The 24,153-nt window shown below is 34.2% G+C and overlaps 1 protein-coding gene across 8 annotated transcripts in view; it reads right to left on the bottom strand.

Annotated features, from left to right (window-relative positions):
• The window catches only part of RICTOR (RPTOR independent companion of MTOR complex 2), a 106,707-nt gene that overhangs the window by 20,353 nt on the left and 62,201 nt on the right, over window positions 1–24,153 (bottom strand). For all 8 annotated transcript variants that reach the window (XM_029940970.1, XM_029940972.1, XM_029940971.1 and 5 more), the window contains 22 exons: window positions 22,451–22,518; window positions 19,364–19,431; window positions 18,318–18,400; window positions 17,099–17,186; window positions 16,490–16,580; window positions 16,314–16,380; window positions 16,087–16,167; window positions 13,989–14,089; window positions 11,231–11,396; window positions 10,828–10,929; window positions 10,655–10,701; window positions 9,147–9,282; window positions 8,562–8,761; window positions 8,205–8,331; window positions 7,644–7,808; window positions 7,376–7,452; window positions 6,851–6,929; window positions 4,970–5,079; window positions 4,453–4,540; window positions 3,396–3,488; window positions 2,947–3,053; window positions 1,781–2,010 (listed from right to left, as the gene is read on the bottom strand). In XM_029940970.1, coding sequence (XP_029796830.1) covers window positions 1,781–2,010; window positions 2,947–3,053; window positions 3,396–3,488; window positions 4,453–4,540; window positions 4,970–5,079; window positions 6,851–6,929; window positions 7,376–7,452; window positions 7,644–7,808; window positions 8,205–8,331; window positions 8,562–8,761; window positions 9,147–9,282; window positions 10,655–10,701; window positions 10,828–10,929; window positions 11,231–11,396; window positions 13,989–14,089; window positions 16,087–16,167; window positions 16,314–16,380; window positions 16,490–16,580; window positions 17,099–17,186; window positions 18,318–18,400; window positions 19,364–19,431; window positions 22,451–22,518 — 2,374 coding nt within the window. The remainder of the gene's footprint in view (window positions 1–1,780; window positions 2,011–2,946; window positions 3,054–3,395; window positions 3,489–4,452; window positions 4,541–4,969; window positions 5,080–6,850; window positions 6,930–7,375; window positions 7,453–7,643; window positions 7,809–8,204; window positions 8,332–8,561; window positions 8,762–9,146; window positions 9,283–10,654; window positions 10,702–10,827; window positions 10,930–11,230; window positions 11,397–13,988; window positions 14,090–16,086; window positions 16,168–16,313; window positions 16,381–16,489; window positions 16,581–17,098; window positions 17,187–18,317; window positions 18,401–19,363; window positions 19,432–22,450; window positions 22,519–24,153) is intronic.

Below are 24,153 nucleotides of genomic sequence, written 5' to 3'. Positions count from 1 at the left end.
TACTGAGAGACAGAGAGAGGGGGACTGGGGGGAGAGAGAGACACACACACAAGCACTGGAAGGGCAGAGAGAGAGAGAGGGAAAGAGAGAATCCCAAGCAGTTTGAGCTGACAGTGCAGAGCCTGACACAGGGCTCAACCTAATGAACCTATCAGATCATGACCTGAGCCTAAGAGTCAGACACTTAACCTACTGAGCCACCCAGGTACTCCTGATTGTTTTAATGGCAGTGAACTTCCATAATCTCCAAATATTCAGGATAAAATTAAGAAAAAAGAAGGAGGGGCCCCTAGGTGGCTAAGAATCTGATTTCGGCTCAGGTTATGATCTCACAGTTTGTGGGATGAAGCCTCACATTCTGGGGCTCTGCACTGACAGCACAGAGCCTGTGTGGGGTTCTCTCTCTTCCTCTCTTTGCTCTTCCCCTGATCATGCACATGCTCTCTCTCTCTCAAAATAAAAAAACATTAAAAAAAAAAATAAAGACAAAAGAAGGAGATTTGACCATGGATGTTCACTCAGTTGGTATAGATTCCTGTTAGTTTATTCTTCAAATTACAACAGAAATGAATTCTCAGTCCTAAAATATATTTCCAAGGAACCAAGTCACAGCATTTTAATTTCATGTTTAAACCAATGAGGTTTAGTGGCTCAGTCGGTTAAGCGTCTGACTTCGGCTCAGGTCATGATCTTGAAGTTCGTTGAGTTTGAGCCCTGCTAGCTCAGAGCATGGAGCCTGTCTTCAGATTCTGTGTCTCCCTCTCTCTCTGACCCTCCCCTGCTCACACACACACTCTCTCTCTCTCTGTCTCAAAAATAAATAAAATAAAAACATTAAAATAAATAAATAAATAAAAATAAACCAATTAGATTTGTTATTTTCTTTTAGGCACTAAAGAAATCATCTAAATTCAGCGTCTAATTCTAGTAAAAGACTCAATCTGGGTGTCTAATGAAATCTATGAGATTTTATCCTATTTTTATTTTTAATTTTTGTTGAGTAAGTATAAACTACTTCAAATATATTTTGAAAGAAAGAAACCTCTAAATAAATTTGCATATTGTAGGCCATATTTTGTTGATTCTAAGAGGCACATTTTTCATACTTAATATCTCTAAAATCAGAATGCATCCTGCAATCAGTGGTATGTCCTAGTTTAATAAGCAGCACTGTTTTGTTTTTTTAGTGGTACATTAAAATACTGGCGCATCTTCTAATTCATAGCATCTTAGACCTGATGAACCATGGTTTGATAAATGTTGCATTATTTTCTTAAAAGGAACAGGTCTTAAATCTTGAATTGATTTCTGACACTCAATCTTTTAATAATTTCACTGTTTAGTTTTTAAATTTAGCTCCTCTCTCAAAAAAAATGAACATATGAATATATCTCTTAATAAATACATTCTGGTTCAATAATCTCTATATCTGAAAAATCAGTGAACAAAGTATGCAAATGAAGATGGTAACTGAATATTTACTTTTTAGATTTTAGAATAAGCAAAAATCAGAATGGTTCTGCTGGCACATAGCTTCTTTCTTTAATTCTGTAAGTACGACTGTCCAAAAGCTGTTTAGAAGGCAAAGAGAGAGAACAATGTAGATGGTGGCTATCCTCTCTGTTGTGAAAAGGCAATATTTTTTTCTAAGACACCATTACTGCCAAATTATCTTAGAAAAAAGTAAATTAGGAATATAACAAATATATTTAAACTGTGACATTACAAATGCAAATGTTAATTTTAGCTAACTTCATGTTAGTTTGTCAACACTACTCACTTGATGGTGCAGATTCACTTTCACTATTATGTCGTGAGCTGGTTGACTCGGAGTTCAAACTCAGGGTGCTCGGGATAGATGAGAGTTCATTACAGAGTTGCTCTACATCATCGGGAACGACTGGCCACAGATGTTTGCGACTGTGCCTTACAGAATCCCAGCTGTGACATTTCAGAACATCACAGCCTTGTTTGGTTTTGGCTATGAGGCCAAGCACATATACACAGGTCCTGCATGGAAAAGATGTGGTAATAAAGTATTCATATTTCCAAACTGAAATTTCTTAAAGCAACCACAAAATACTAGTCTGCTATATGTAATTCGAATTTTCTTTAAAAGTGATTAAAAATTAGGGAAAAAATGTATTTAGATGAGTTAGGAGTAACTCAGAAGAAATAAATAACATGAAAACCTTTCTAAAATACATCATAATTTCAATGAAGCAATTTAAAAGAACATAATGCAATCTTAGGAAAAAATGATATATATATGATAGCTTTTCTGGGATCAACCTGATACTTGGGCTACTGGACTACTGCAATATTTGAACATACATCACACTGTCAATGCTTATCTGCTGTTACTAAACTTCAACATTATAACGATAAAAAAGGAATAATAACATTAGACAAGAAGAAGCTCCTTAAGATGTTTAACTTAGTGCATTTAAAAATCTTTTTTTTTTTTTTTTTTTGCTTAAAAAAGTTTTTTTTAAGTTTATTTATTTATTTTGAAAGAGAGCTCAAATGGGAATGGGCCAGGGGCCAGGCCGGCGAAGACAGAATCCCAAGAAGGCTCCGCACTCTGCAAAGCCCAATGTGGGGCTCAAACTCATAACCCACAAGATCATGACCTGAGCTAAAGTCAGACACTTAACTGACTGAGCCACCCAGGTGCCCCAAAATCTTTTTTGTTTTAAAGTATATTCTACTGCCGATGTGGGGCTCAAACTCATGACCCTGAGACCAAGAGTCACATGCTCTACTACTGACTGAACCAGCCAGGTGCCTCCTCCTTTTTTTTTTTCTATCTTATATCATTAAGACTTTTGGTAAATTAAGAGTTCTAATGGACTACACTGAATCATAAAATAGTCACCTCTCACAGCCATTTGTGAACAATAATATATATACACAATAGAAAGATTTATGAGTGAAATAACATACCCTCTGATTGAAAGAACCTCACACTGCTTTGCAAGTTTTAGTATATCTGGAATCACATTTTCTTCCTGTAGCAAATTGAGACCCCAATTTGATGAGCCAATATTTCCCTAAAAGAAAAGAAATCATTTATATCAAATATATTTATAAGAGTAACTCAAGAAATTTGGAAAGCTACCAAAAACAAAAAATTAACCCCATCTATGATGGAAAAATGTGAAACAAAACCTCAAATAAAGAACTTCAGAAGTCAATGTTCCATTTTTCTTAGCAAGAAAACTAACAGTTTAATCATCTATCTTCCAGCCTAGAAATATTTATAATGGGCAGACACAATCTTGGTCTTAGAACATTAATCTGACAAGTTCCAAATAAAATGATTTTTATTATTAATGGGAAAATTAGAAAATTTTTAAAATAATGAAGATCTTATAGAAGTGTTTATTACAAACCAAGGCCCAAAGAGATGCTTTCAGTTTTTTAATTTCTTCCCACTTATCCAAATCTGGTGTACGAACGTTTTGACAGAGTTCGGTAACAACATTCTGGAGAAAGAAAGAAAAAACAAGGAAGAAAGCTATGTGGCTTTGAGCAAGTTATCTAATCTCCCGATACTTTATTTCCTAATCTCTAAGACAGAGATCTGTCTCAAAAGGTTTAATGACTTAATTATTACATATAAAGTGCTTAACAAAGTACTTGGCACCCAGTATTATAAAAATGTCAGCCATAATTATCATTTTTTAAAAATATAAAATAGTATTAGTGTATTAAGAACACTAATATAAAGTATTTTTATAGAGTTTTCATAGACATAATATAAAATAGGACACTAGAATGTATTCACGCAAAACTTTTGCCCCTGAGATAAACATGGATACAAAAATGAACATCAACTGCTAGATTACTGCTGCTCAGATGAAACATACACGAATATTTATAGATCTATTTCTAAAGTAAGTAAAAGGTTACATTTACTGAAAATAGTAGCAAGACATATTCAGAGCCATCAACTTGGCGTGCTGAGGACGAAAGCACAACCACGTGACTAGCCTGTTTCCCTTCCCAAAGTACAGGGCACAGGGAGGTACACACAGGAACTAATACTCCCAGTTTGCTGCCCATCAAAGATAACTAAGTCTATTTCAGGTTCAGTTTAACTTCCCAATGAGAATGAAAAAATTCACTTTTTCAGTACGTTTTTACTAGAGAGAAACTTCCCCCCAAAACTGGAAAGGACAAAACTCAGATTCTCAGTGGGTTACCCACTCTATTACCAAATTCCCTATGCAACATCTAAGTCAGGGAAAGGCAAGGCATGCAAGGAAGTAATATGTCTAACGATTACAAACAGAATGCCTACATCAGTTCTAAGAGAGATGGCTTTTAAAGCAATTATGGCACTAACTTTAAGGCTTTTGAGAAGTTTTTGCAAAGATACTACTTAAGCAATATTAAGAATTTTTCCTACCACTATAGCTATTTAAAATGATTACATTATGTTTTTACCTGCACTTCCAACAGATGACAGCCTGTTTTGTGGTGTACCAGTTGTCCATACAGGTGTACAGGCAGGTAGACATGAGGACGCTGTAATCTATGTAACAGAGAATACCGACATACCTGCTGGCTTATGTACAATATGCTAATTCAAACAAGGACTACTAATAAAGCACTACTTTATTGGTACTACTTCTGAAATACAGATAAAGATACAATCCCTTGGCATACAAAAAAATATGAAAGTGGAGAAGCATAAGGATTTCTCTAGAAAACTAAGGTTAGCCGGCCTCCAAGTAGCAGACTGGGGTAAGAGCATGAAGGGTATATGGATTAGACCAATAACGATATTCAGCATGTTATAAGTGACACTGGAATCTTTCAGCAATCAATGCTATGCTATAAGATTTTTTTTTGTCAGTACAGGAAATAAATTTCTTTATTTCAAACAATAAAGAATTATTACAAACTGGCTTTAATTTTTTTTGAGTACCAGCAATAAATTATTCCATTAACCAGTCCATACCTTTGGTTACTCCGACGAACATAGTTATCACCATCAACTGGCTTTCGATAAGTAGTAAGTGCTTCATTAAGTTGTTCTTCAATCAAGTCAACGTATTTTGAATTATATTCCTAGAAAGGTAATATTGTTTTAGTTGTATATAGTATCATTAATAACATTCACTAGATTCATAATGTTAGGTACCTAGCAAATCTTGGAAGCATAAATATAAAAATGAGCATCTGTTCAAGAAATTTAAGAAATTTTTTAAAAGGGTAAAACAAAGTGTTATGAATGCAAATGGCCTACCATCCCCAAAAGCTTTCTTATACTTTTTTTTCTTCCAGTTTATTTTGAGAGCAGAGAGGGAGTGAGCAGGGGTAGGGAGAGAGAGGGAGAGAGAGAATCCCAAGCAGCCTTCATGCTGTCAGCTCAGAGCCCAAAACAGGGCTCAATCTCATGATGGTGAAATCATGACCTGAGACGAAGTCAAGAGTTGGACGCTTCATCAACTGAGCCACCCAGGCGCCCCTCTGCTTATACTTTTATTCCCATCTCCAATTAATATTTTAAAGTCCACATAAGTTCATAATTTTTTCATTTTATTTAAATTCCTTTCTCTGGTAAATATAAATAAACAGGGGCATCTCGGTGGCACAGTCAGTTAAGCGTCCGACTTCAGCTCAGGTCATGATCTCACAGTCCGTGGGTTTGAGCCCCACATTGGATTCTGCGCTGACAGCTCAGAGCCTGGAGCCTGCTTCAGACTCTGTGTCTCCCTCTCTCTCTGCACCTCCCCCGTTTGCTCTGTCTCTCAAAATAAAATTAAGACCAAAAAAATTAATACTGAACCCTGAAAATATTCACTAGAAACTTAAAAAAGGAAATTAAACCATTTTAGTGCCTTTTTGTAAAAAATATCTTTCCCCACTGATTTATATCAAGTCAAATGTAAAAATTTTTCCAACTCTAACTTGGAAAACTTCTATTTAAATTTTTTAAACTGAGAGTCAGTCACCTGTATCTTTATTTCAAGAGATCTCCACTTTAAACTATTAAGAAGGAATTGATAGAACCTCTCTGGAAGGCAATTTGGCAGTATGTATCAAAAAGTTTAATTCACATACTTTTTGACTCAACATTTATTTTTTCAGAAATGTATGCTAAAGAGGCACCTGGTTGGCTCAGTCAGTGAAGGGTCTGACTTAATTTCAGCTCACGTCATGATCTCATGGTTCATGAGATTGAACCCTGTGTAGGGCTCTGCGCCGACAGCGTGGAGACTACTTGGGATTCTTTCTCTCCCCCTCTTTCCCTGCTCCTCCCTCCCCCCATACATGTGGCAATTTATAATGCTTCAAACAAAATAAAACCACAGTGTGACCAATTAAAGAAAAGCTAGGAAGTTCTCTAATAACTTGAAATTATTCCCTTCTTCCTAGGTTTCCCCATTATCTAAAAGAGCAGGAAGTCTGTTCTCAGATTACATAAAGTAGCATCCTAAATAAAGTTTATTTACGTTATTATATCTGCTTGGTAGAACTGTTTCCTTCCTTCATTTAGGAAAACTGTTTTAGTAAACCCAAGAATAAGCATAAAGGAAATGAGAGTTAAGTAGGGTTCACAAATTATATCAATAGATTGTATCAATTAAACTGAAAACAAATTTCAGTAGAATGTACATAAAATCAATAGTTCACTATAGAATGACTGTTCTCTAGTTTAAAAACAATGAATATAAATACAAATAATTATTTAGAATTTAAGACCTGACTGCATATGACTGTTTATATATTTGACCTTTTTAGCTTCAAAACACTGGTATGAAAAATCCTCTGAATTCATAAATCTATTTCCTAACATAAAAACATACCAACTGAAACTTATTCAACAGAGAGTTACCTTGTGCCATTTTTCCAATTGTTTTGCTACATAACCCCTTTCGTTCAGATAAGAAAATCCTTTTGGAATGGAAAGAAATCTGTAAATTAAAACAAGCAGTAGTTTAACACAGAGTCTGACCACAAGCTTGAGGAGCTAAAATATCTTAAACGCTACTACATTTAAGGAGCTAACAGACTTTTAGGAATACCTCCTTCCTAAAGGTAAAAGGTCAATTACTATTACTGTAAATAAAAATAAACTTTCATAATCTTGAAAAAAACATGAATCCAATCACAGTAAAGAAAATGTCATGAAAATCATGAGAAGACAAAGAAATGTAAAAGAAACATTAAGGAAAACAATAAAAAGACAGAGTTTCAGTATTAAAGGATGTCTAAGATTCTGAAACAGACCTCTCTCACAGAAGTTAATACTAAACTCTTGAGAGGGCTTCCTATTTAGATTTGAACTGAGCTTTAAAATACATTGCTAGAGAGAATACAACAAAAACATAACTATTAGAAAAATTTCCTTAATATTTACCTCAGGAGGAGGAGCAAACCTTTGTCCCCAAGGTGAGATAAAGCTGGCTTCATCTGAACAAGGGCGTGGAGATTGGCCTAAAACAAGTGATTATTAGGCAAATCAACAATCACAAACAGATAAAAAAGTCTCCATTTCCAAAACCCCCATGTTAAGCACATTATAATTTACATAATTTTCTATTAAAAAGTAGTTTTATAATTAAAATTAATTAAAATAACTGAAAAATTCATGTCTGAGTATTCTATTATAAAATAATAAACTTCACCTTGTCTTCACATGCTTCATCCAGAATATCAAGAGCTTCAGAAGAAATTGTTTTGTTTTTATCGTGTAGCTGGGTCACTAGTAATTCAATTCCCCAATTATTGAAGAATTCAACATTAGCTCTCAATAATACTCTTAAATGTTTTGTTGCGTACAGCCTGCAGGCCTACAAAGATAAATGAAAATATTTAAAAAAACAAAAACAAAAAAAATGTCAGCATGGATGTCAACTTGGACTTTGTTTTGGGACAGTTTTGCTACTTGAAAATGGCAGAAAAATTGAAATTGATGGTCTAGCCCTTGATATATTTAGTCTAGTAAATAAAATATTTGTCTCAATCTAGCTGCTTCTTCCCCTTTAAAGAAAAAAAAAATGGGTCCTACACACAGTCCCTTGGAGGAACTACTATTTTAAAGTAAACTCAAATTCCATTCCATATTCTTAGAATTAATAATTAATTCTGCTTGGCTAAAATTTATGAAGTACTGAGTTATACAATTATTATCACTACAGTTTATAACAATTATAAAACCACAGTTTTATTGCCTATGTTGTACTCACATCAGTAGCCGCAGTAAGGATTTTGGAAAGGATGACTCTCGCCAATCCATCTCTGCTATAATCCAAGCTAGAAACAGTCAGTTTCAGCAAGTGATCTTGGTTTTTCAAGGAACAGAGGTTAAGGAGGCTAAAAAAAAAAAAAAAAAAAAAAAAGATAAAAATATAAACAAGCATTTTTACATAAAAGCATTTAATGACAAATATCACATAAAAGGGAATAACAAAGCAGCAAGATAACTTTTTTTTGTATTTTAATAAAACTTAAATACATGTATACGGAATAAAAAGTGCACCATTTCTGACTACATTAAAAATAAAGTTCAGGTATATTTTGAAACAGAATTTAGGGATATTCACCACTGAAATACGCTGCATTTTTCCAGCATTTTGACCCCATGAGGGTGGCAAGAAAGTGTTCCAATAAATAAAAAGTAGTGTTGACTCAGGGTAGTCAATAAACCATTATTCTGAAGACTTCGTTCAGGTTTCATTCCAGATGAAGCATTGAGCCATTGAACAATATCTTTTACCAGATCTTCTAAGTATCCTTGCCCATCCTAAAAGAAAATACATTGCGATATTATTGGAAAAGCACTTTTGCTTATAATTAGAAAAATGAACTGTAATCAAGTCCAAAATATTTAAAGATAATGATAAAGTTACTAATAACAGAAGCAATCACTGATTACTTGTTCATTTCACAATGCTACATGAAGATGATATTATCTTCCATTTTACAAGGAGAAAACCAGGTCTTCTAGAAAGCACATAACTCGTCCAAGTCACAAGACTAATTGGCTAGTGACAAAGTCAGGATTCAAATCTAGGTCTGGGCTCATCCTCTGTGCTTCTAAATACAACTTACACATACTCAGAAATAAAAGGAAGAGGCCAAATTCAATGAAAAACATTTGCTCTGAAAAATTTTGAAGTGCTTATTACCTCTTCAGACTCAAGAAGAAATTCTGTAAATTGGCAACCCACAACGGTGAGCTGCTTGGACTTGGCAAAATCCAGATCCAGGTTGGCATACAATTTACTGCTGGGCTTGTAGAAGTAAAGCAGTCTTCGCACAAACCTAAGATCAAAACAAAATTAGCAACAAAGTAAGAAACCAAACAATTATTTTAAAATCTTAATCATAGCTTATGATATAAGGTTTTGAATATGTTTTGTGTTTAAACCACTAGAGTAAATGGCAAGGAATTACACACACACACACACACACACACACACACACACACACACACACAAAATAAAAAACCAAAAACCAACCAGAAAGACACCTTAGTTATCTAGAACAGTGCGTGAAATAATTTTATGGTGAGATACCTGAAAGAAATAGTAGACAGCAAAGATGCTAGCAGGAAAAATGCAGATATAACCTAACTAGCTAGAAGGTAAGGTTGGATAAATATGAGGAAGCCACCTGAACATAAGCCTTCTTCTACTGTATTTTGTGATGAACTTTGTTCCATGACTCACAATTAGACAAAAGGCCAAGCATAAAAGTTGCAGGTAAAATTCAGGCAACTGAATTTATAAAGCAATGGATGCAATTAGTGATATTTCAACATTATAACTTTCAACATTATGGTCTAAGCTTCCATTTAACTTAGTTCAGTATAATTTCCTGCATTATAATCCAGCCCAACATAGGTGCCAAATCCAGGATTTCTCCAAATGAGACTTCATCTCTGTTCTCAAGGAACATGAGAAGTTAGTGCTATGCTTCTTTTTTCCAGTGTCAGTTTATATGTTTCATATATGTTCCACATATAGATATTAAGTTAAACATTATGAGTAGATGAATACAACCAAATAATAATGTTAAGGACATGAACTTTTCAAAAACATGAGGCCCTTTCATTCAATGAGATCAGTACTGGTAGTTGATTAGTGTAAACTCAGAATAATCCAAATGCACAGGGTACCGGGGAGCAGCACACATACTTAAGTGCTGCAGACGCCATGAACATTGGCTTGTTTTATAAAGAGTGTGGAGAGCATCAACTTGGTTAAAGAGAATGTAAAGAGCACAAATGGATAACCCTCCAAAGTCAGATGTAAATGCAAGGAGAAGCAGAACAGTAAAAATGGCTTTCATTTTGGGAGGGAAACACCATGTCCTTACTATGAAATTCTCACACGTTAGGGCTAAGATTACTATATGGTTGATATTACCCCAATCTGAGAAAATTTATTCTGAAGTACATCATGTGTTCCAAAACTAAAACCATAAATATAAATAACCAGAAAAAGAATTAGCTGATGCTTTGGGGTTATAAGACTATACTCAAAAAAATGTATACATGTACCTGCTAAATACCAACCACTAAAATGTACATAAATATCTTTAAAATACCAATTATCAGTCTTCATGGGTATTAGGCATAATGTAATTCAAATCTAAGTTCTTTCCATTTAAATGCAAAACAGCTCTTACATACCTGTGCAACTGTTCATCTTTATAGTTCCTTAGATTTACATTTGGCCACTAGAAAAACACAATATGTTATATTATATATGTATTTATCAATTCCCAAATATATAATTATGATGGATTACAATAAGTAATAAAATGAAGCCAATCAAGCCAGGACTAAGGAGTATCCTGTCATACCTTGAGAATGGTCCCTATAAGATTCCAGTTCCATTCAAGATTCTCTTTATGTTGAAGGACTTGGCTATCTCTAAGGTTCATTAAAAGAGCTTCCTCTGTATCCTAAGACCATCAGAAAGTAATAAGGAAAATTAACACAAATTATCTTCACATCAAGAAGATTAAGTTCAAATTTTAAAACTATAAAGAAAGATTTTTCATTTAAGGATGAACTGTGAAGGCTTTTTAAGTGTAAAAAGTTATGAAAACATAGCTCTAAAGTACCTAGTCATAAAACTGAAAAGCCATTTGAAAATCCATAAATATAAATAAAACTATAAACTCAAGCAAGTATATGCATATTAAAATCCATCAATTAAAAATGAGAAAACTAAGTAAAAACTGCAGTGTTTCATATCAGTACCTTAAGAACAAATATATCTTTCTGAACTCGGAGATACTGATCCCGTTTCTGGTGTGTTGCAATTGCTTTCTGAATAATGTGGTCTAAATGGAGGCTGTAAGGCTTAGGTCCTCGTTTCTTCATTTCGTGGAAGCGTTTTAAACAGTTCAAGGCTGCACTTGCTCGCCTAATGAAACAAAATTGAATTAATTCTGTAGCAAAGCTAGCATTATGTAATCTATGTATTGAGAGAGAGAGGGAATCTTAAGTAGGCTCCACACTCAGTGCAGAGCCTGTTGCAGGAGTCAATCTCACAACCCCGGGATTATGGCCTGAGCCAAAATCTAGTGTCATATGCTCAACTGACTAAGCCACTCAGGGGTCAGAGCTAGCGTAATTTTAAAGAGATGAATATGGTAAATTATTCTATAATTTAAAATATATAAAGTCGAGGCCAGAGACTGTTACTAAAAAGTAAATCATTTAATCAAATTTGGAACCACAAAGAAAAAGAATATGAAGAACACTGCTGATTTGTATGAAGAAACACTATTTAGACCCAACTAAATATGTATTTACTAATCTTTTTTCCTATAATAATGGGCACTTTTTATATCCTGGTTTTAATAATTACAAAGTCTGAAATCTAGTGTTCTCTATTTTCTTAAAAAAGTTATAAAACTTGCTTTTCACATTTAAATCCTTAATACATCTGAAACTGATTTTTATTTATGATATAAGACTGGAGTATTTCATTTTCACTCCCTGTGGATAATTGATGATTCCAATATCAACCTGTATAGTTTTTACTTCCCCCATTGATACACAACTGTAAGTGGTATCCCTTTTACAAACTGTTTTTAATTCCTTGTTTGTGGTGCATAGAAGCACAGTTTCCAAGAATCTGATGGCAATTGGGGCGGCTGGGTGGCTCAGTCGGTTAAGCCTCTGACTTCGGCTCAGGTCAGAGCTCACGTTAGTGGGTTTGAGCCCCGCATCGGGCTCTGTGCTGACAGCTACCTCAGAGCCTGGAGCCTGCTTCTGGTTCTGTGTCTCCTTCTCTCTCTGACCCTCCCCCTCTCATGCTCTGTCTCTCTGTATCAAAAATAAATAAAACATTTAAAAAAAAAAAGAATCTGATGGCAATCAAGTCTCAATTCCAGGTGTTCTGGTAAATACAAATCAGATTTAAAATTGAAAAAAACTTGAGATGTGCTCAGATTAGCAAATATTTACAAGAGAGCTTGCTAAGCTAAAAACAAAAACAAAAGTCATTAGAAGACTATTATTACTGAAATTTGAAGGTAAATTAGAATTCTTGATAAACCCTAAGATTAATGGCCATAATCTGACCCAGAGAGTTTAGATCTACCAGACATTGGAAAATACATTTTTCCATCATGAAAACTTAAAGGAGAGCCCTGATTGGCTCAGTCAGTAGAGCATGCGGCTCCTGATCTCAGGGCATTGAGTTCAAGCCCCACATTAGGTATAGACTGCTTACATTTAAAAAGAAAAAAGTTGAAAGCTATCAGTACTAATGGAAGCCTAGAGTTAGAACTGAGATAGATGATCCTAATGGCTTTTAGGGATCTTCAATCTACTAAGTAATAGGTAGAATTAAAATTAATAAATAGACGATTATTTATTTACAGTGAGGGCCACATATGTACTTCTGAATTTTAAAAAACTCTGTCTTTTTTTTTGAGAGAGAGAGAGGGTACAAGTGAACAAGGGGCAGAAAGAGAGGGAGAACCACAAGGGGCAGAGAGAGAGAGAGAGAGGGAGGGAGAGATGTGGGGCTCATCCAGGCCATGTGTTTCATCTGGGCACAAGCTCGCCCGAAGCAGGGCTCATGGTTTGCCCTATGCGGGGCTCGAGCTCACCTGCAGTGGGGGTTTTTGCGCACCCAATGTGGGACTCAAACTCACGAACTATGAGATCATGGCCTGAACCAAAGTCAGATGCTTAACAACTGAGCTACCCAGGGGCCCAAAAGCTAACTAAACTTCGAAGTAATGTGTAACTGTTAATAAAAAGTCATAGTTATGAATAGCTAATGAACTGCATTTTACTAACGTTACGAAAAAAAAAAAGGTCCAAATATACAGATTTCTGTGATAATAGGCAGGAAAAAAAAGGTGGAAAGAACACCCCTGGCTTAGACATAATCTTAACCAAATGAAAAAGATTCCTACTAACTAGCAATTTCCAATCAAGCTTCTTCATATTTACCTTTTAAATTATATTTTATTATTAGCACTGAAACTCCACCAGAGCTACAGCTTTATTACCATACTCTTGTTTATAAATTCTGTTTGCAATATTTCCTTCAGTATTAAGAGTTTAGTTTACTTCAATGCCTATAGCATGGGTTACTAAATTCCAACATTTTTAATTACACACATAAAAGAATACATTGTTAATCTTTGTGTTTTATTAACTTGAAATATTTTAGATATTAAAAAAAGAGCCTGAATTGCTGCTCAAAACATATAATAGTCCAAAAAATTCTCTACCAACAATTTTAATGATAAAGTAGAGAGTCTATGTCCTTGTCCAGAAATATGCTAGAAAAACCTGATCTTACTAAACTATAATACTCGGTACCCTAAGATACAAATTATTAAGTAATACTATTAATTTTCTTCTTACCTACAAGGCTTCCCTAAAAAAATAAAAATAAATTAAATAAAATAATTTTAAAAAAAGAAAAGGTCATCTAAGTGGGTATTAAATATGCCAGACACAGTCTTTGCAACCGAGCTCTGATACTTACAGTCTCTTTTCTTTGGGGATATCAAAAGATGCGGCCATATTCATTAGGGTTGGCAGGCAGTGCAAATGATGGCTATGTGAATGAGGAAGAATTGTATTTGCCTAAAATGAAACATATCATTTTTTGAGAGTTGAGATATAGATATAGTTTGTTATAGAATATCCATAGATAAAATACTAACGGTTTTACTCATAAAATTAACTTAATTACTTTCCAGTAAAAACTTATTTATAATTTTTTATCTTACCTACTTTTAAAAAGGATAAGACAATAAAGATCTAGACTCACATTAATAAAACTCTGAATTTCATAGACCCTTTATTATAACTTTATCATTTTTAAGCAGTAACCAATTAAGCTCAATTCTTAAATGACTTAAAAGGATTACATATCAAAACTTACTTACATCCTCTAAAAAAAAAAAAAACCTTAGATCTAGTACTATATTTAATCTTGCTTTCTAAACAAAACCCACCATTCAATCTGCTTTCTATCAATGTAGGTAAGTAAATCAATTAATTGTGGAAGCCAGAAAATGTAAGTATAATAAGCAATGCATTAACACCGATATATTCAAAATGACCAGCTTTTATATGTCAAGGGAATCATAGAATTCTGATCATGGAGGAAGGGAACAGATAAAATTGATTAAAAAATTCCTTCATTTTAAAGGAACTAATTCTAGATACTGATAACCTTATAGGAAATGATATATTAAGAATTAAAATAAAAATCAGATCTGAGAAACCTGTAGTATTACTTAATTCATCCATGGATGGGCTGAAGGAGAAGGCAGCATGTGGCTGAACAACTCACTGACAAACAAGACAGTTATTAAACTCTGTTTAATTCTCTTTATCTCATTCACAGCTGCTGTGTGGGAACAAAACAAAACACTAGGGGTAGGGAGGACTGAAACAACAGAAATAAAAAGTACTCCGCCAATAAGAGAAAACCGTAACATAATTTTAAAGGATCTGCCACAGGGTTACTTCTTCCTTAGTGAGTTGAAAGTGGTTCTTTTTTATTCAGTAGTCAATTAACAAATAGGTGACCTAGAAATAGGAATTTCTTTCTTGCAAACAATCAGTTCTCCCCTCCCTTCCTTGCTGGGAATAGAGAATGGTCAGATCACTTTATTAGCTCTTTGTTTCTAGAAGTTAACTGATGTCACAAAATCAAGGCAAAAAAAAAAAAAAAGTTTCTCACCCTCTAAACCTCAACCCCCCAAAGTGTGCAGAGAAAAAATGTGTTCAAACAAAGGAGTTCTATTTATAAAATTTTCACAAAGTTTTCTAAAATTCAGGCACTATTTGCAACAACATGGACGGAACTGGAGAGTATTGTGCTAAGTGAAATAAATCAGTCAGAGAAAGATATCCTATGTTTTCACACACATGTGAAATTTGAGAAACTTGACAGAAGACCATGGAAAAGGGAAGGGAAAAAAATAGTTACAGAGAGGGAGGCAAACGGGAAATGGGTGATGGGCACTGAGGAGGCACTTGTGGGGATGAGAATTGGGTGTTGTATGTAAGTGATGAATCATCAGAATCCACTCCCGAAGCCTAGAGCACACTGTATATACACTGTTGTGTTAGCTAACTTGACAACAAATTATATTTTTAAAGAATAAATTTAAAAAATAAAATTTAGGCACTGATTGCCGTTATCATTTCCATTCCTAGCTTAAAGAAATATCTAGTTTTGTAATTCTTGCTTGTGAGGCAAGAAATCTTTCTGAGATACATTAAGATTTATAGGACTCAAAATGTCAGTATCAAAAGCAAATACAAAAATAAATATTCAGTACTTTTTAATTTCTACATTTGTTCCATTTATAAAACTAGCCTATATATACACAATATACATACACACATATATATACATACACACACACACAATACACACACACACACACATATGTATAGATAAATACAAGGCATCAAGGCTCTTTGCAATGCAAAGACAAAAATGTATTAAAAGCAAATGCAAATTTACTTTCTGAGGTACTACAAAGTAACATTATTAAAACAACCTTTTTATAAATTAAAACAGTAAATGGTATGAAACATCAACAGGGGTAGCTGAACCTTACCATATGCAGAAGCTCTCCTAAAAGGACGGTGGCTCTAACTGAGATATGGTCATCACTGTTTGTTATCACTTCAACCAAGCCCTTTGAAAATAAGAGAGAAAATATTACAGTTCCAAAACTGTACGTAGGAACACATGTATGCATCACATATGCCTGTTGCTCTGAAAGAATTTGTCAGAGAAAATTAAAAAGTAAAATAGAGTAAGTTAAGGTGTATTAAGTCTTGCCTCTAGAAGTCCATTACGAATAAATGCAGAGAGTATCAGCGCCAAATAATTATCCATAAGGTCGGGCCTAGAAATAAACACAGCAAAGAAACAGTTTAAGTACTATTCAATAGATTATATAACTGAACATAAAAACAGTAACTGTAATAGATTTGAACCAGTTCTCTAAATTCTACCTGGATCGGGCACGATGAGGAAGAATAGTTTTTGCCTCAGCTGCCACAAAGCCATCTGAAAGCCTCCAACTGTCTTGGAATCTGCCTGGATCTACAACAGTTAAAACCACGTGGTTAGAAAATAATAATAAAAAAAACCCCACTAACACACATCAGTTAAGCACGTTAGTCAGGCTATAAATAATGTTTTAAAATGTTAGTTAAATAAATAGACTGAAAAGGCATACAGAAAATACTGATTTCTTGATGTACACAGATCTAAACTTCTTTCATTTTGGTACTTAGGAGTCACTTGGCTAAAAGAAAATGAGAATGAGATAATCTGAGAATTACATCGGTTACTTTTTTCTTCCTTTCAGATGTGTCCATCTTTCTATTAATTTCACTGCTCATTTGCAATAGTTAAGAGTGATAGAAAAATTTTAAATTTCTTATTGTTAGAAATCTGTTTAACGTTTTATTTTTATAGCAATTCCATGATGATGCAATAAAAAGATGATATACAATATTTAGTTTAGTATTTTGCCTTTGAAGGACTCTGCCTCTATCAGATAAACCATTTAAAAAATTACAATATAGGAAAAGATACAAATGTACTTTCTTACTTACCTACACTGAGCAGTGCTTCTATGAATTCTTCAGTCACAACAGGTAGAGGAAGACGAAATATATCATAGAGAACTTCAAGCAGACCTCGCTACAAGTGCAAATAAATACAGTCCATTTATTTTTTGGAATGAATCTTTATTTAAATTAAAAAACTAAAAAAATTAAAATTTTTTAAATGTCCTATTCACAGAATACTGAGAAAGACAGAATTGTATTTTAGAATTCACCATATCAGGCCTAATTACACAAGAGAGAACTACAGCATGTTTACATCTATACACGATTTCATCTTTCCAACAAATCTTTTATTATCCCCGTTGCAGTATATATGAGAAACAGATTTACAGGTTAAAAGTAATTTGCCCAAGGTCATGGAACTATCAATACTAAAATCAGGAGTCAAATCTGAGTTGGACAGACTCCCAAAACCATGTTCTTTCACCATCTGCTAAGTAATAAGCAGTCAAGTGAATTGCTCCAACCTTTAGCTCCCTGTTAACAGATCTTTCCATCTAAAATCACATCCCTCCATTTCTGTGGTCTAAATGCTTTTCATTTCACACTAAGCAAGGCACCCTTGGCTAATATTTTCTAATATTTTTCAACTCCAGGTTTGGTTCAAATAAAGAAATAAAAGAAAAGGACAAATTTTATCCTTTTGAACACAAAACAAAAACATTTAAGTGGAAAAGGAAGAATATTTTTCCTCCAACTTGAATTTGTTTTAGCTGCTTAATATAAATTGTTATGCACTAATAATTTAGAAATATATCTAATAAATAAGCATGTAAATATTAACAAAACTAATCAAAACTACCACTCATGCATATTGTAAAAACATGTTAGAAGACATAAGTTACATAAATACTGTATTTACATTTTACTAAATACATTTCTGTACTGCTTGAATCTTTTACGAAAATACCCTTCCATTTGTTTGCATTTTTTAGTGAATAAAGTATAACTAATTTCATATTTTAATCCAGTTTTTAATATAGTCATAGTTCCTAACAACATCACTATTTCAAGTTATTCACATTATCCTTAGGGATCACCTAAGCAGTAAACATTTACTCATGTATTTTTTAAATAATCTCTGATATAGATTAAGGAAAAAGCAACACCTGAAATATATATACGTTTGTTTGTTTGTTTTTTTAGAAGTAATCTCCTCTGTTAAAAGTCCAGGAATAGAACAATTAGAGTAACTTTTACCTACCCTTATTTCCATATTTGGTATACAAAGTACTCCAATTAGAGACTGGATCCCAGAGTTTCCAGGTTTACATAAATTAATAATACCTAAAAAGGATAAAAAGGAGAAAAAATTACTGATTTGAATTTCAAAAAAAATCTACAGCATTCATAATATAAAATCTGCAATATTCTTCCAAATAAATTCAAAAATTGTGCTATTTATCAGAAGTAACATTTCCCCATTGACTAGTAATCATTTAAATTCCTTCTTCTACTTGTTTCATTCCCAAAAAAGTTCATGAATCTGATGGCCTACCACTCCTGTTTGCTGATGAGTGGTTCTCAGAAAGTAATACCGGAGAGAGTAGGACAATGTTCTGTCTTTCTTATGTAATACCTTCTTAACCTAAAGTGAAGTGAAAATTTGCTTGGCATTTGTCTTTTAAAAGTTTAATTCTTAAATTTATTGAATGCAAAAAAGGCTGTAACTGACAGACTTAAGTCAAACAATTTTAAGTACATTCATATGTCACAAAGGAAGATACGTGAACACCCCATAAACACATACAAAATATTCAATATCATTAGTCATGGGGGAAATCTAAATAACATTCCCAATCAGATACCACTACACACCCACCGGAATGGCTAAAATTAAAGACAACATGAAATGCTGGCAAGACTGCAGAGCAACGGGAACGCTCTCACACTCATAAAGGAGGATAAAATGGTGTAAGCATGCTGAGAAAAAGTCTGTCAGTTTCTTATTAAAAAAACTAAACATGCATCCACCTCATGACCCAGCAATTCTATTTGGGTGTTTACCCAGGACAAATGAAAGCTCCTGTCCACAGGAAGACGTTTTAATGGCCCAGGTAATCATTAACACACTGACTTACATATAGTCCATTTTAATAATTTTGTACAAATCCCTCTGACTCTAATAATAATGTATAAAGTTAAAACTAGCTTAACATCTAAATCAGATGCTGCAATAATAATTTAACATTTGAAAAAATAATCAAGTTCTTCTTATTGGATGTTATAAAGCAGCACAGAGTAACTTACCTGCCCATGACCGGAATGTTGCGATGATCCCCATTTTACTGGCTAGAAACCTCGCTTCTCTGTCTTCTCTGTTTGAGAGTGGGAGTGCCAAAAAGAAGAGACCAAAGAAATTAAATGTTAAAATATAAAGTGTGATTTTCTTCTACTGTATCAGAAAAAAGCCTATCATTAGTTAACATTTAAATATTTACACAGGAAATAAAACATGTTAAAAAAAAAAAGATCAGATCTACCTCAAAAAAAATTACCCAATTATATACCGACTCTTGCCCCAACTTAAAATTCCCAACATGTTGCTTTAAAATAAGTTCTAAATTCTACTTTTTAATTTAGTTCTACCTCTTCTGCTCTTTCTGAAAACTATCCTTAGAAACCCCATTAACACCTGCAATTGAGCATTGGAGGCAGCAACACCTTATTTAGTAAGCATCTCTGTCAAAAGGCTACCCTTAGCAAAGAAAATTACTTTTACTTTTGCAACACATAATCCTTTAAGCATCTATTTATTTAACCTCTACCCCTAACGTGGGGCTTAAACTCATGACCCAAGATCAAGAACCACACGTTCCTCAGAAGGAGCCAGCCGGGCGCCGCAGTATGTGTTCTCCTTACCGGCTACTCTTGCCCAAATTTCATTGAACATTTCTAACAAGTAAGCTCAACAACCCACATATTCACGGATATGATTAAAAAACTAGACATTCATATCAACAGCTGCTTTCTTCTAATTATATATCCCACTGTCTCATTTGTTCTTTCCTATGCAATAGTTTACGACCACTAATTAAACAATATAACTATTTACATTCATTATATATTTTCTGTGTAGGGCCTATGGGCAGCTTCAATACTTAATACTTACACTATTCAATACACTATTTAATATCTTACACTATTTCTGCCACCTCAACCACCTCTATTCTGTCTGCTTTTTTCTGTGCCATCTTTTGTCTTTACTAATAAAATCCTTAAACAGTTTTGAGACTACAGAAATTGAGAACTTAGAAAAAATAGAGGGGATAAAAAATGACAGAAAATCAAGTTTAAAAAATGGTGAGTAATCAGTCTACAAAAGAGGAATGAAACACTTAAAAATGCACACAAACAAGCCACACTAAGCTCTGCAGCATCAAATAAGTGAGAATGCGACAGAAATTAAAATGAGGAGATGCGGTGGTAAAAGGAACAAGAACTGGACAACTATGGGAGAAAGCTTCTGGCGCTCTTTCTCTTAACAATGTTAGTGACAGGGGAGCCTGGGTGGCTTTGCTGCTTAAGTGTCTGGCTCTTGGTTTTGGCTCAGGTCATGATCTCAGTGTTCCATGAGTTCGAGCTCAGCAACAGGATCAGCTGCCTGCACTTGGGATCCTCTGTCTCTCTCTACTCCTCCACTGCTCTTGCACCCTCTTTCAAAACACAAACAAACATTTTAAAAAGTGCTAGTGACATACCTATAGGGACTGCCTGGTAATCCATTATCTAATATATTCAATAAATTTGTAGTTTAAAAATATCACTCACTTCCTTGTTCCCTAAGCTCTAGAAAATACCCATGCTCTCGGAACTTAATGAATGTATAGAACCAAACAGGTAAGGAAGGATTTGGGTGGAATGCACTTTCCCCCTCCAAATCTAAAAACTACCAAGGCTCACCTCTCACTCATCCTGGTAGGCAGAACGCTAAACAAGATTCTACGCCCTAATCCCTAGACCCTGTGAGTACGGTATCACTGTCGTGGTTGCAACTAATTTATGTTACAGAGCCTGGCAGATCATCTGGTAGGCTTGAACTAATCGGAGAGCTCTCACTGGCTGGTGGTAGAAGGGAAAGAGAGATTCAAAGCAAAGGGTTCGAGGAATTTTTTCTATTTGAAGACAGAGAGGGAGCCCTGTGCCCGGGAAAGAGGGTGGCTTCTAGAAGCTGAAAGTAGGCCCAGCTGATAGCAAGGAAACAGAGAACTCAGTTGTACAATAGCAAGGAAGTAAACTCTGCCACGAACCTGAATGAGCTTGGAAATGGATTTTTCATCAGAAACTCCAGGTAAGAGCTATGCCAGACTTTTGACCTACTGAACTATGAGCTAATAAACTGATGTTATTTTAAGCTGTTACATTCATAGGAATTTGTCATGCAGCAATAGAAAGTGTATTTCTCCCATCAAGAAGTACAATGTTAAGTATCATAAGGAAAAGCCAAGAAAGGGGCTAAAAGAATCCCAATTCGTTAGAAGCAAGGTTTGAGAGGTCTTCAACAGAGATCATCTGTTTTACTTTCTTAGCTCAGGTCATGAAAGGTCTAAGGTGTGATGAGTCCACAGGGATAGAAGTGACTAAAGATCTAAAACCACTACTTTTCATAAAAATGGAAACCCCAAATACCTCCATTTCATAATATTCTAAAACTTAAGAATTTTAAATTATAAACTATCTATGAAATAAGTACTTATGTCTGCAATCCAATAATTCTTCTAGAAAAACACTTCATAGTATGTTTATTGTAATTACGCCATCTGCAAAAATCTTCAGATAATGAATACATTGATAATACATTGGTCCCTGAATCAATTTACAGTTATCTCACAACACCTAGTGAACATGTGCTTTTCTCTCCAAAAAAATCTCTGAAAATTATCCTGTTTTCTACAAAAACAACCTTCACTTTCTCTTTTATTTCCTTACTAACTTTACTTTCAATCTTCTACAGAGTATGTCTTTCTGCTTACTCAATTTGTTAGGTCAGCTCTTCATTCTATTCCACTTTTCATTCTTTTAGTTTCTCAATGCAATTATGCTAAAAATACATAAAATAGAAAAACAAAGATCTAGGTTTCTACCTCAGCCTACTTACATTTTTTTCGATAAGAGGTTAATTCCAAGTCTTTAAATTTCTCATAACTTATTTTTAATGTTTTAAACCACAGCTAATTATACTATGAGAATTACAACAGAATTACAACATAACTTCATGAAACAGGAATTTATCTAAGTCTCCATGCTCTGGCTCTACAAGCATCAGGCAAATCTAAAAGCTTTAACAGCAACACACGCCCACTTCCTTATAAGTTATTAGGAGCAAGTGGTACTTACTTGAGTTGTCCTTCAGCTGTATCTGGACTATGTCTGTAGTGAAAATCGGTGTAGGGTGCTAAAATTCGCTAGTGAAAATAAGGGAGAAAAAGAAGAAGAAAAGGGGTCCTTATTATAAAATGCATCTTTCCTGTAACAAGCTGAAGTTAATCTCACTTGTCTATATCTTTGATTGGGTATACTATTTGAGAGACTTATTTCTCCAAATTCATCATCAAGGAATATACTTGAGTGGTTTTTTCATGTACAAATCAAATTTTTATAACTTTTAAATTGAAGTATAACATATGTGTAAAATAGTGCACAAACCATAAATGGAAGGTCTGGTGTATTTTCTCAAACTAAGCATTTTCTTGTAACTGGCACCAGAGGTTCAGTCACTACCTACCCTGAAATTATTATCCCGACTTTTAAAACTATGATTTAGTTTTCCTTATTTCTGAATGGTATTGAGTGGTTTTATTTTATAAATTCATTCTTCTTTTCATGCTAGTATAAAAAAATACAAGTTATTTTGGTGTATTACCTTTGTTCTTGCTGAACTCACTCATTTTAAACTTTTAAGCACTGTATCACATTTACCAACTCTCCCATTGTGCCTTCTGCATTATTGTGGTCTAATTTTTAATATTAAATTTAAAATACATAAGACAATATTCAAATGGCTTCTGACAATCGGTATTCTTTTATATTTAGTCATATCTATGCCTTTTCTCTTGTTTCATTCATTCCTTCCTATATTTCCTTATTTGTCTCAGATCCTTTTCCTTCTGACTGAGGACTCCCTTTACTCTTTTATTCTTTGTCTCATTTTTTAAACAATAAATATTTGTGATCTCATATAGTTTCTGTGAGTCAGGAACCTGTGAGTCTAGGAGAGCCTTTGGTATGTGGTCAATGGTTTAGGTTCCCTCACAGACTGCAGTCCAAACACTGTCAAAACTATAGACACGGGAAGACTCTGCTTCAAGACGGTTCACGCACAATGTGCTAGCTGTGTTGTCAACAGAGCTCAGCTCCTCCCCACATGGACCTCTCCCCTTGGGCTGTTCCAGTGTCTTCCATGGAGAGCAAGTAACCCAAGGAAGAGTACTGTTCCTTTATATTCTCTTTGGTCTTTTCTTCCTTTTTCTTATTCTCAAACATCTTTATTTTACCTTTGATTTTAAAAGACATGTTCTTTGGATTAGGGGCGTTTCTTTCAGTATTCTGAAGATGCCATTTTACCACCTCCTAGTTCCCAGGATTTCCGCTGGGAATCAGCTATCAGACATGTTCCTTTGAAAGTAATGTCTTTTTGTTTTTTCTTTTCCCCCGGAGCTGCTTTCAAGATTTTATTTATCTTGTTTCTCAACAATCATACCATGATGTGCCTATATACTGTTTTCTCCATATTTCCTTATTTGGACTTTTCTAAGCTCTGTGAACGTGAAGTTTCATCACTTTTACAAACAAAAGTTCTGCCACTGTCTTTGGATATTTGCTTCTCCCCATTTTCTCTTTCTCCTCTAAAAACAAAGTTATGTTTTATCACTTTTGTTGTGTTCTGTTCATTTCTTTCTTGTCCCTGCTCTGTGCTTTACCCTGGATATTTTTATTGACTTTTCTTCCAGTTTACTAATAATATCTTCTTGTCCAAAATGAATTTTTCATTGAGTCCAGAATGTCAGGTATTCTATTTTCCAGTACTAGAACTTCCATTG

Source organism: Suricata suricatta, chromosome 6 (assembly GCF_006229205.1).
Source record: "Suricata suricatta isolate VVHF042 chromosome 6, meerkat_22Aug2017_6uvM2_HiC, whole genome shotgun sequence".
Lineage (NCBI taxonomy): Eukaryota > Metazoa > Chordata > Mammalia > Carnivora > Herpestidae > Suricata > Suricata suricatta.
Note: the sequence above shows the minus strand (reverse complement) of the source record. Positions and strands in the feature narration are given on the sequence as shown.